This window comes from Lepidochelys kempii, chromosome 10 (genome assembly GCF_965140285.1).
Source record: "Lepidochelys kempii isolate rLepKem1 chromosome 10, rLepKem1.hap1, whole genome shotgun sequence".
Classification (NCBI taxonomy): Eukaryota; Metazoa; Chordata; order Testudines; family Cheloniidae; genus Lepidochelys; species Lepidochelys kempii.
In genome coordinates this window covers 61,278,219-61,291,124 of record NC_136389.1, presented here as the reverse complement: position 1 = coordinate 61,291,124, position 12,906 = coordinate 61,278,219, and the positions used below count along the sequence as shown (strand labels likewise).

Sequence of the window (12,906 nt, the reverse complement as noted above, 5' to 3'; positions counted from 1 at the left end):
GTCCAATATAATTGGCCCTGAAGGGAGCTTTCAGTTATATCCTAAAATAGACTCCGCTTACTTGCTAGTATGCTCTGCTTTACAAACCACTGTTGCTTGGGAGGATGTTAAAGAAAAGTTGTCTGTAAATAAATTGATTTAGTTTCCCTTCTAGAGCCCAAATCCAAACATTTCTATGCAGCAGGACAGGATACCTCAGAGAATGGTAATAAACTCCATAGCTCATTACCCTTACAATAGGTCAGTAGTGCAAGTCTAGCCCTAATGGGTAATGATGAAAACTTACTATCTGATAGACATTCAGTGGGCTACAGCTCTAGCAAACTGTGGTCTCAGTACAGTTGCTGGTGGATAAGTGTGTCTATCACAACACACACACCATGCTTGCTATTAATTAGCACACTTTTTAGGGGAAAAAAAACAAACAAACCCCAGAGAAGCCGAACACTGAACTATCACCCTCTCACCCACAAAGGTTAACCTTCAAATCTAAGGTTGAGTCTCATCAGTGGGAGGAATGTGAAGCACTTTGCATTGCTAGCCCCTCCTGCACTGCTAGCTACATGGAAAAAGATAGGTCAGCTATGCCCAGCCTGCCAATCAAACATCTTTCACAAATACAAATATCTCATTAATACAACAAAGAGAGTTAATTTCTATCGATGATCTGGGTGAGTGAGATAACTTTGGGACTAAAATGGTAATCCAAGAAGAAATTTCTAATAAAACTCAGTGCTTCTGAAAAACCTGAGCATGTGAAGTGAGAGAAGCGGCAGGGCAGTTCATATTGTTGAGTTAAATGGCCATTTTCACAGTTGGCATAAGGAGTCAACTTTGGTTCAGACACACTTCTTGTGTATGTTTGTAGTCAAGCGTGTAGTTATAAAGGAAACCATTGTGATGGGTGGACGTCCTGAGACCTCCGCTACGTGTGGCTAATATTCTTCACTTGTTTAGTGATGTCTTGTGTATTTGATTGATCATGCAAGTACATTGTTTCTGTACAAAAGTCAAGAAATTTGGAGGTGAGTGCCATGGCAACCTTTACTATTCCCCCCCTTTGTACACATGCTTTATGATAGGATTGCTTGTAATATGTGAGAGAGCGGAAATAGGAGCTGTAGTAAGGTGCCAGAGAGCCTTGTTCTGTGGACTCTAATTACTAACAAGAGATGGGTCAGAGCTGCAAACCTTGGATCTGGACTTGAGCTTCCTGAGAATTCAGGTTTGGCTCAGGCACATCTCTCTACTAACCAGGCTCAAACATATTTTAATGTTAAAATCAAACATAATCAGACAGGTTAGACTATCTAAACAACTAGACGGACATGGCTGCCTTTGGCCTCCATCATGCACGTACCTAAGCACATGCTTAATTTTAAGCACATTAGTTGTTCCATTTAAACCAATGGACTTAAAACAAAGCATGGGCATGTTTTCAGGATGGGGATTAATTGCACCTTCCTGTGGCTACCACACTGTCTGTGCTAGTACATCCGCATTATATGTATTTGAGTTTGATCTACTGTATAGAAGCTATATTGGCTTTGAAACATAGAATATGTCTAAAATGTGAGGGATAGTTTTGTAGTGAAAGTATGCTGAGCAGTGCTTATCCTATAGAAAAAAATCCAAATGATTTAGAGAGCATGTATAAAACGTGCATACTCCTTGCAAAAAACAATGCAAAGTTTGTGAAGGTGACAATTATAACAATGCAAATTTATATCTACAAAATACATAATACAAACTTTGTGCGTGTGAAAGAGAAACTTATTGATGGAAAGATGTGATATACATAATTTAGTACAAGGAAACGATAAGCATTTTAAATATTTGAAAAAATGAAATAAACATACATTTTCCATCGTAAATTTTTATATCTGATAGTGGACATGAAAAGTACTGTATGACTATGAAACTGATTGTATAATATATAATACATTTAAAAAGCACACAATTAAATTATGATAGTGATTATTGGCATTCCTTTTTTAGTTTCCTGTGTCTGCATGGTAGAACAGAATAGTTAGAATATAATAATTTTAATATATCCATTAAATGACTGAAGAGCAATTTTATTTTTCTTTGCGAACAAAGCCTTAGTCTACATCCAAAATCACCACTTTTTATGAACATTCTGTCCTACCTTAATAAAATACCTTTGCATTCATTAGTATTAGTAAATGTATCAGAGCTGGACATTAGATTTGAACATCATTAAGTGCTAGTTTATAAAATAACCATAAACATCTTTAACGACTAAAAAGTCTTGTGTGAGTAGCTGTGGTTCATTATATATTAAAACATCTTTGAACTTGTCAAAGTATACGGTCATAGCAATCACATTAAAGAAAACTAAACATATATGTTACTCAGCTTCTGTTGTTCCTTTCATTTCTACTTTAGCAAGCTAGAATTGTAAGATTTTTTTCATAACTTTACACATTTTCTTGGAGACTGTTTTATCTAACCTTTATTCCCCCTCTTCCTGGTTCTCTTTCAGATAGCAGTTCTGTGGATGAAAAGGTTTAAAATCACATATTTCCTTAAGGGGTTGTGTATTTTGTTGATGTTTGTTTGTGACTTATTTGATCTGTTTGGTTCCTTCATTTTAGTTGTGAAATGTGCATGTTTCCCAGCTTTCCATTCTTTTGTTCTCCTTTGAGTGTATTCCAAATGTGTTGCATTTATAAACAGGATAGCCTCACTGTTGTGCTTATCTTATAAAATCATAGTTGCCAATACAGGGGTCTGCTACTGTCAAACATGGTGTCTGGATTTTTGCCTCTGACTAGTTATCATCTACACTGCACATACTCTGGGATTTAAAGGGCAGCGATATTTGGGAGGCAATATCTGATCTCTTCTCCGGGGTTTTACCAGTGTTTTTCACTAAATGCTGAATGCTAATCACATGTATTTCAAAGCAAAAATTAATGTAGCTTTGGCCTGGAGCTGACCCTGCTTGACATTTTTCATATTAGGTGTTATATGTACGATACAGTTAAATTCTATCCAAAATCTCTTGGCAGAAATTGAGTAATTAAGCTTTTCTTTATTCTTCATTAAAGGCTCGAATAGTAAGTGGAAGTTCTTTGGATGCTTCCAAGTTTTATGCAATCCAGGCATTTGGTGGGTAAGTACAGTTATGACCATGCACTTTGTTATATATGCAACTCTGTTTCTTAATATTATTCTTAATATCACTCTTTGAAGTTTATAATTGTGTTCAAATGTTCTGAGAAAATTGAACTTTTTGCATTGTAACAAGAATATGAACTAACAGATTTCACTGTCCTATATCTTTTTCCATAAGTCCTCCAAGACCAAAAGAAATTGATGAAATGTTCAGCTGGACAAGTTCACCAAGAATAAAAAAAATCTGTTATTTTAAATCTTTATATATCAAATGTTCTTTACAAAGCCATAGAGTATATTTCAGTCTTAAATCTGCATTTTAGGAAACTGACTGGCTTTGCAATATGCTTCTAATATTCGAGATCAAGAAAATGACAGGAAAAGTGTGTTGTCTTGTTGCTGAAGAAAATGAATATAGCAGCTTATACATTTAAGGCTATTTTATTCTTGCTGGAGTCATCTGAAATTCCAGTCTAAGGACTTCCTTCTCCTTTTCCTTCTGTTCTGAATCCCATTCTTCACTTTGAGTTGCATACCTTTTCTTTAAAAAAGGTAATTTCACTGCGAAAGCATATGGATGCTGTATATCAGCTATACACTTCAAACTATCAAGAATTATACATTGTTCTCCTGCTAGTGTGGGCAGGAAGAGTTTTCCATGGTAACATTCTGCTTCAGATTTAAGGTACTGAGACAAAAATTAGCTAATTTACTTTAAATGTTTCCCTTTGGTCTTCTGTGAGTTAAACTATATACTATATAAGGTAGCCTAGAGACCATTATTTTTCACCTCAATTTCCTCTGCCCTCTTTTCTGGATACACGGGAATAATTGAACTTCAGTTCATTTGTTTAATGTATTTCTCAGAATGCTGTAAAAGAAATAATTACAGTAATACTTAACTACAGTAATTCATTTTATTTAGTTTACTTTATTATTGTTGCTAGACAATTCTGTACAGATAAATGAGCATCATCTAACTTTGAGTGGGTTCGGTAATTCCTTTATCATGCTTTAGAAGTTTTTTCTTTTGGGGTGGTAATAATTCCACCAAGACAACAAAAAATAGTAGTGAATGTTTAAAAATACAAATAATTTTAAGAGAGAGAAATATCGAGGACAATTAATTTAGTTTATTCGAAGGAAATTATGATATATTTAAGTTGATTGATAACAGGTAAGAGCTAAGATTTTGTCAGGACCGTATCTCCTAATCAGCATCATTCTATCTATTTTATCTAATCTAATCTAATCTATCATGCCAAAACATCCTGCTTCTCAGATAGGGCTTTCCAGTGCTCTCCTGCACTGGCTCCTCCCCTCTCTCTGAAATTCTGAAGAAGCTAGAAGCAGTACTTAACTGATGAGACTTTTGCTTTTGATACAAAGTCTGTCTCAGTCCAGTGGCCTCGCACAACATTGGCTATGGAAGACCCCAGGGTACCTCGAAGGTGGAGACTAGCTTAGCACACCCAGATCTCTGTCCACAATGACCCTGCTTCTAGATACCATCTCCAGTTCCAGAGCTCAGTAGGTTGACAAATCATCCGATAGGTCACTAGCCAGAAGATTTAGCCGACTTGTTGGCAGTGCTCAAAGAACTTAGGCCTGGTGTGCGTGGGGAGTCAAAGTATCTTGGAAGTTCCCAACATGTAAGAATTTGGAGATGCTCAATTTTTGTGTGGACAATGTTGAAAAAATCAGTCTGTGCAATTATTGCACAATTTTCAGCTTCATTATTTCGCAGCAGAGGACTGATGTATTTACAGTAGTTGACAAAAATGCCAAGATACTAAAATCTTATAAAAATGAATTGTTTCAGAGGAAAGATTTCTATTGCAGAGGCCACAAAACTATTGACCAAACAAATCATATGGCACCAGACTTTCAATAAACACGAGGCTCATAAACGTTTGCTATACTGGACTTTTAGAGATATTTAATTCATTTGTTTCTTTATTCTCAGCAGTATTTTGAGTGTTGGACAGCCTTCTGGATTCACCATCTGGATTCTGTTTTCTTTTAGGCTGTATCCAATTTTACCTGTGTTAATGGGACTATAGTAGGGCCTTGATCTGTTTGTACTGTTGGAGCTTATTGATGCTCACTGCGGTACCACTCAGAAATAAAACTGGAAGAGTGATCATATATTTTGAGTTTTGGCTGATATTAGTTTTGCAGTTCCATCTGGAAAAAATTCATACTTAAACAGATTGAGAAAACTCCCATCGTTTTCTAGATGTGTGTGTGTGTGCGTGGTCAAATTCTACCAATTTCTTTCATATCATATATATCTTGGTTTTTGGTGGGTGGTGTGAGCAGATCTGGACTGGATTGTTTGATGACTAAAATAATACTTTGTCTAGTATCTGGGCCTATACTTCAGTGTTGTGATGTTTGTTTGTTTGTTCCAGTTGCCTCATCCTGACTTCGATATGCACAAAACCTCCCTCACGTTTACCATATCTGAAAGTATACTGATTGCTTTTTCTGAATGGGAACAGTATTATCTGAAACAACTTTTTTCCTGTTGACATATCAGTGACCTAAATATTTATCCTAATGATTATTCCATAATGAATTAATTATCCATGAAAATATTCACCATAAATGGAATTATTCACCAGTATGCCTGTGTTAATGTAACTCTTGTAGTAGACCCTTCATTGAGTAGATGTGCTGTCATCAAGAGGTTAGAATAAAAAGAAAAGAGTAGGATTGTAGTAACTTGTGTCATTGTGTACATCAGAACACAGAAGCGGGCATGTGACATACCTGCATGCACACACCCCACCCATTTAGAGGTTTTGAGTTTACTTTGCTTTCTGAAGTTGTAATTAATTGAACAATAATGGACAGGGTTTTGCTGGAGTATCACATGATAGTTGGTTGACCTTAGAATAAGTGAAAATCAGCCACACAAAGATTTCAGCATTGTTTATCATCAGTGTTACTTTGTTTATTCTTAGGACATGAAATGGATAATCATGATTAATGCCTGAGCAGTGAAATTGTTAGTGAATTTCCCAAACATTTTCTTGGTCATTATTAGTATACTCAATGCCAAATATAATAAATAATGCTGATGAGATGTGGCTGGGATCCCAAAATAAGTAATTTTAATCAATAGATATGTTACCGTACTTATAACTAAATGTGTAGTTAGCATCTCTCTGAAACAAGTACAGTTTCTTAGGATTTGCAGTTCAGAAACTTCTGTGTTTGTAGCCCCTTATTTCTCATCCATATTAATATCATATCTGAAATGTTACAAGTACATAACTAATATATTTATAAAATATACTTTAATAAAACTGAAGTTAGTTTCTAATTCTCTTCATTTTCTCTTCTTTGGCACTGATCCTGCAGACACACATGGGCTTAGTTTTCTGCATGTGAGTGGTCCCACTGAAGCCAATGGAATTGCTTATGTACAAGATTAAAGATACATATGAGGGTTTGTAGGATCTGTGCCTAAATTGCATACTTTGTATATTTTTTCCCTGGCTCCTTTATCTTATGCACCTTCATTACTTGTTGGAAGGCAATTTTTTTGTTTACTGATACAGTATAACTTCCTTTGGTTATGAAGTAGGTCTTTCACCATTTTGAATAGTGCTATGAATCATTCAGGTGCCACTTAACTGCAAAGCATGCCCAGAAGATTTGGATTATGCTGATGTACGGCACTTCTTTTATTAACTTTAACTTTAAAAGTGATCATCTTTTCCCACTGTTGACCTCCTTTGAATCTAGTCTATGTAGTTCATCTCCATAGCGTTCATCACTTCTGAAGAGTCATCTATTAACCATTTGTATGCTTCAGCTAATGGATAAGTATTATATGGATTAATAAATAAGTCTTAACAACTTTGGAAATTCACAGTTCCTGATACTAAAGTGTTAATTTTGAGAAGCAGTGCTGGCTTTTTTGTTTTGCATGTTCCCCTCCTCTTAAATATTCACCTCTGCACCCATCAATTGGAATCATACTTTCACTTATCAGTGCAGATGGAAGAACTATTCATAGCAAATAATTTATTCCATGAATGTAGCCGTTCTTTGGGGTTTGTGAATTTTTTATCTGACATTGATTTAACAAATGTGTTAATGATTCAGAAGTGTTGGACAAACATATACAAATGTACTTCATCCTAAGGGATGTTCATGAACTATTTGGTCTTCAGCTATTTGCTGTTTGTTGTGGTATATGAGTGATTATATAGCTCACATGGTATTGTTTCTGCTCCTTGATTGGATGGCTGAAACTTTTATGAACAGAATGGGAAATTGGAGATTTTAAGGTGGAGATGCAAACACACATACTTGCACAATCACAGTCACACAAATATTCAAGACTTTTGCTTTTCACAAATATCCTTCGGAACAACCTACCTATTGTACTGAATGTTCACAGAAAACAAATGTAAGTGGTTGTGAATACTGTCAAATGTTTTGGTTTGAAATGATGTGTTTGAATACTTTCCTGAAGTATTTCCCAAGCTCTCATTTACAAAGCAATGTGGAAATACTGTGGGAGTTCTTAGGTTTTGGTCTTTCTCAAGGTTTGTGGTATTATTCTAATGTGAATGTTTCCCTTGTTCCTTGCATATGAAGGATGTGTGTTGTTCTTTTATTTCTATTGCTCATTTGGGCCAAAAGAATATCCTATTATATGTTTTTAAAATTCTGCTAGCATCCTGCACTGCAGAGATTTATTTTCATTATTTTAATTGAGTATATGTATCCCCTGTGTCCATAAAGTTGTTTATTCTTTATTTGTATATGCTTCTATGTATGGAGCATGGGAATTTGTTTGTGTTAGAGATGCTGTGGGTACTTGCTCTGAATTTCATGTACAACAAAGCAGAAAGTTATTTGCCAGCCCATGGGAAGGGGGGGGTGACTATTTTGCTGTTTGCCCCCTTACCTACCCATAGGCCTGTGACATTTCTTCACTGATCATACTTTTCAGTAATATCTCCTCAAATACTTCTTAAATTTACTTTTTTGGAAGATATTTTGCTGATGTTGAAATGCTAATTCACAAAGAACATCCTTCCTGAATCGGTACTTGTGTAAATTACATTTGGGGATAGCGGATAAAAGGAGCATCTGCTGGATTTTTTGTTTAAATTGTTCATGCATATCGAGTGTAGTTTCTGTTTGATTCTTTTCTGGAGAGATGCTGTCTTTGGTTTCACCTGGGTGCCTGATGGCAAGGATGTCAGAGAATGATCATTTTACAGTTTGGCCTAATCCATTTTGGAGTTTGGTGATGGTGCACAGATGGAGCAATGCACAGACGTTTATACATTTACCTTTTCTTAGATGACATCTTGAATACAGTGAATCTTTAACTTATTTGATTTCCATTGTGGTAACAGCTCCAATAGAAATATTGGAAGGCATGGAAAAATCCATAGAATCAAGCATCTATACCAAGTGAACTAACACAGCCTGTGCTATAAAGAAGATCAGACTAGATGATCTAATGGCCCCTTCTGGCCTTAAATTCTATTAAACTATGAAACAGATAAAGAATATCACTTGAAGTTTCTATTCTGTCTCAGATATTCAAAACCTTTATTTTTTTGGACCAGAAGATTGAGTGCTGTTCTTTCTATGTCAGGGATGCATGATCAGGGATGCAATCCCATGCTCTCGGTGTCCCTACACCTGTGACTGATGCTAGGACTGGAAGACAAGGGATAGATCACTTGATAATTGCCCTGTTCTATTTATTCCCTCTGAAGCATCTGGCATTGACCACTGATGAAGACCGCATACTGGGCCAGATGGACCACTGGCCTCAACCAGTATGGCCATTTTTATGTTCTTATGTCATATGCACAGGTCCTCTGATGAACATAGTGTTTAATGGTCCATGGTCACACACACAAATATTGATGCTTCTTTGTTAGACTTGGCAACTGCATTCTGTATGTTGGCACTGATGATTTAGCTATTTAATTCAGTATTTTCTTGTTTTTCTGAACGAAAAGTGCATCATGTGCAATCTAGTTCAGTATATATTAACTGTTAAAGGCAGTTTTCAACAGAGCTATCCCAGGATTAAAAATATGATGATAGATGTTAGGGTGATCTTTAAAGTCTGTTCTTTACAAGTGTTAGGTGTATCCTTGTCTCAGTGCATGAGGATTTATGCTGATGAGAGTCATATTTCTTAATTCATACTCTTCAGGATGGAAATATTTCAGTAATGAGACAGGAAAAGGCATGAAATAGTTGTTAGGCATAAGTCTGAAGGCTGAGTGCCATCACTGCATGTAGATATGAATTAATAGAGCCAAGTGCCTTCAATAGATAAATTTTTATAAGAAAAATGTGATATCAAATATTTTTAATCGCAGTATGAAGTGATGAAACTCATCAGTTAAGTCAGGCAGTAAATCCAGCCCAAGTCACAACTTAAACTTTGATTTTTTTTGCAGCAATGAAATGTGCTATATTGCAGACCCGGCTCAAAATTTTGTTAGTCATTTAAAATTCATATCTTTCTCCTAGCTCTTGCTCTCATTGCATTATCCTTTTATATAACATTCCTCTAGATTGCAAACTTTCTGTGCTGATAAATTACTATCTGCAGGTGAAATTCTTCTTTTTTACCTTAGAGGAGACAAAACTGAAACATGATTTGAAACTGTCCCAAACTTCAGGGTATTTAAATTTGAAACCCCAGATACAAACTCACCCTTCTCTTTCAATCAGATGCAAAACCAGAAGGAGCCTCTTTTCAGGTGTGGATATTGCTAGAACTTCTCCAGATTGGTTGTTCTCCTGAGGTTGTAATGCAGTACTGCAGTTGATCTTGCATGATTTCAGACATTTTGAGATGAAATCTCATGACAACAGCTCACTGCCATTGACTCTGAATCAAAACTCTGAACCAAATATAGCACTATAGCCTAGATAAATCTGATCTGAATCCAAACACTGTTTCTTTGTTAGGGTTGCCAGGTGTCCGGTTTCAACTGGAACACCCAGTCGAAAAGGGACCCTCCCTTTTTATTAAATAAAAATACAGTGGCTGTAACATTTGCTAGCAGAGCCATTGCTTTGCACTAACCCTGAAAAAATACTTTCCACCATGTCTCAGCTGTGCCTCTTAATCTCTGAAACTGCCTGTCCTTTGCCTTTTTGACAGGCATTTGATACTTCTAGCAGTGTTATCAATGCAAATAGCATTGTAATATAAATAAAAATAAATATATCGTGACATTTAAGCTTTTCCTTGACAGTGCAATCAATCGCTGTCCAACCCTAGCAACCTGCTTCTCCTCAAGTCAGAAGCACATCTTAGTATTTATCATTACATTATGAGAAATATTTGAGCAGCCAGTTGAGTCCCATGCTTCAGATTTACGCCGTCTCTAGAGACCCTCCCTTTGAAGGAACCCTGGGTTTAAAATCTATGTTCTTCAGGCTTCTGCTTCTTTTTTTCCTTTGTTCCCCTCTTTCTTCCTCTATCACTGCCACACACACACACACACACCTACCTTTTTATGTTGTTACTTTTCACATTTTGCTGTCATTTTCCTCCGTGTTTTCTACCCCTTCTACTGTCTTAAAAAACTTGGTAGCTGCTTTTTATAACTTTTCTAGATTGTTTGTTTTGTCTCTTTATTTGACATACTGCTTCCACGGGCATGAACAACAGGCGTTTACAAATGTGCATAACAGTGGATCTAAGCGGATTTCACAGAGTAATGTGAAAAGAGCTCTCCTATAAAAGACTGACCCACTCTGTTCTACCCAACCTGTCAGGCAGAATGTGAGGATGTGATAAATGGTAGTGATAAAAGTGATAAAAAAGTGAGGATGTGATAAAAGTTTAGTCTGATAGTCCTCACACTAAACTTAAGGCATTGTCTCTTTGCAAAGTATAAGATCTTTGGTGTCACTAGGGGAGCATTGTTGAACACGTATAGAAAGTGATATACCTGGCGCATGGGTGGTGCAAAGCGCAGATCATGGCCCAACACTTGCCTTGCCCAGCAGTGTCCTTCACATGCTGGCTGGTCCTTTAATGGAGTTGGGCTCAGCCTTGGCTGTGATCTAGTAATTTACCCCAGCTGATCCTCATCTGAACTCATTTAAAATGAGTGATCCCAGCCATGGAAGGGTCAGAGAGAACTACATAGAGAAGGAAGAGAATTCAATGAGTGGAAGAGACTCAGGAGAGAAGAGGCAGGGAGTTCCTACTCTCTAGGAGGGGCCTGGTGAAGGCAGGCAGAAAAGGGCCACAGGGATGGAGTTAGTTCCTCTGTTGGGCCCTGGAAAAGGGGCAGGGCACTGTGAGACAGTCCTGGAGTTCAGCATTCCAGGGGAGGAGCAAGGAGCTTGGAGGGCCTAGGGAGAAGCCTGGAAACTAGAGGGAGAGGCTGTATTAACCACAGGCTACTGGGAAACAGCGCAAGGGGCTTGGAGGTAGTAAGAGGCCCAGAGAAATAGTAGCACATCTGAAGGATCAGACCCAGCTGTTCAACACAAGGTTCCTGGGCTGGAGCTCAGAGCAGAGGGTGGCTCTTGGTTCCCCCAAGGGAGGGGCATAAAAGCCCTAACACAAAAACTATTAAGCCCAGATGAGGATGAGGGCTGAGCCAAGAGAATGAGTTGAGGAGTAGCCCAAGAAGGGATGCATGGATCTCTGGTAGGGATATTGTTACACCAGAAGGAGTCCAGAGAAGATGCATCTTAGCCAGAGGGCTAAGTCATGGACTAAAACAGGCCATCAAAGGGCCAAAAAGGAGTTCAGCTTGGATGTGAATACTCTTCCAGTCATGACCAGATGCCAGGGGATGCTGAGGTGGTGAGTGGAACCACTTACAACCCTGGTCTCAGGTTGGCAGCACTGGAAGATCAACTCCTTTGCACTTCCTAGTACCTTGATCCTAACTATGACTACCTCCTCCGTGGGTGTGTCTGGGAGTGTAAGTGGCTCCCTTGGCAACCATCGTGAGCACACTTGGGATGGGCTGTAGACTGTTCATTGAAATGTTCCTTGAAATTCAGGGTCTGTGGGATGATGAGGGAAACTCCAGTCAAGTACCTCCCTTGAGAATGCCATTGCCCCAGTTCCAGACATACACATCTAGTAACGTCTCAGCTCAAGCATTCAAACTGATCTTAAATATTGTGTTAGGTAATGGGACTATTTCTAAGATTTCCAGAAAACAAATCATAAAGAGCAGTGTAGATCAAACCCATTACCTTGAATTGCACCCAGGGCTCTTTGGATAAATTGGAAATCCATGCAATCAATGAGCTATTCAAAACTCTAAGAGCTCTGAATTTGCCCCCTGTGATCCTTCCCTTTCCTCCCTGCAACCCATGTCTTCAAATAATCTCCCTTGTCTCTTCTTTATTCACTGCAACATTCCAATAGGTTCCCATCCTCTCTATTTTCCCCATGAATCTCCAATAGGCTCCTCTCTCCTCCTGGCTCACGAACCTCCAGGAGGAGGACTGTGGCTGTCTTGTGTCTCCTAGAGTATGTAAGGATGTACAAAGGTTTGTGAGACTCTCAGGGAGGAGGTGTAGAGAATTCATGGGAGTATTCTGAGACCTAATGGAGTATTGTTGAGAACACTGGATCTGTAGGAAGGTTGGTGGGTAGAGATCCATGGGTTATGGGGAATGAGAGAGCCACATCCACATTGTGTTGAAGAGACAGGGAGTCTTTATATGAAGAAATTCAAACCTGAAAGAAGTTTGGTGTTTGAAGGAATGGGAGAAGGTTCA

General features: G+C 37.9%; 1 protein-coding gene across 4 annotated transcripts in view; it reads left to right on the top strand.

Moving 5' to 3' along the window:
* UNC13C (unc-13 homolog C) overlaps positions 1-12,906 on the top strand; it is a 433,277-nt gene that overhangs the window by 57,575 nt on the left and 362,796 nt on the right. For all 4 annotated transcript variants that reach the window (XM_073303829.1, XM_073303827.2, XM_073303826.2 and 1 more), the window contains exons 3-4: positions 2,507-2,529; positions 3,075-3,139. In XM_073303829.1, coding sequence (XP_073159930.1) covers positions 2,507-2,529; positions 3,075-3,139 — 88 coding nt within the window. The remainder of the gene's footprint in view (positions 1-2,506; positions 2,530-3,074; positions 3,140-12,906) is intronic.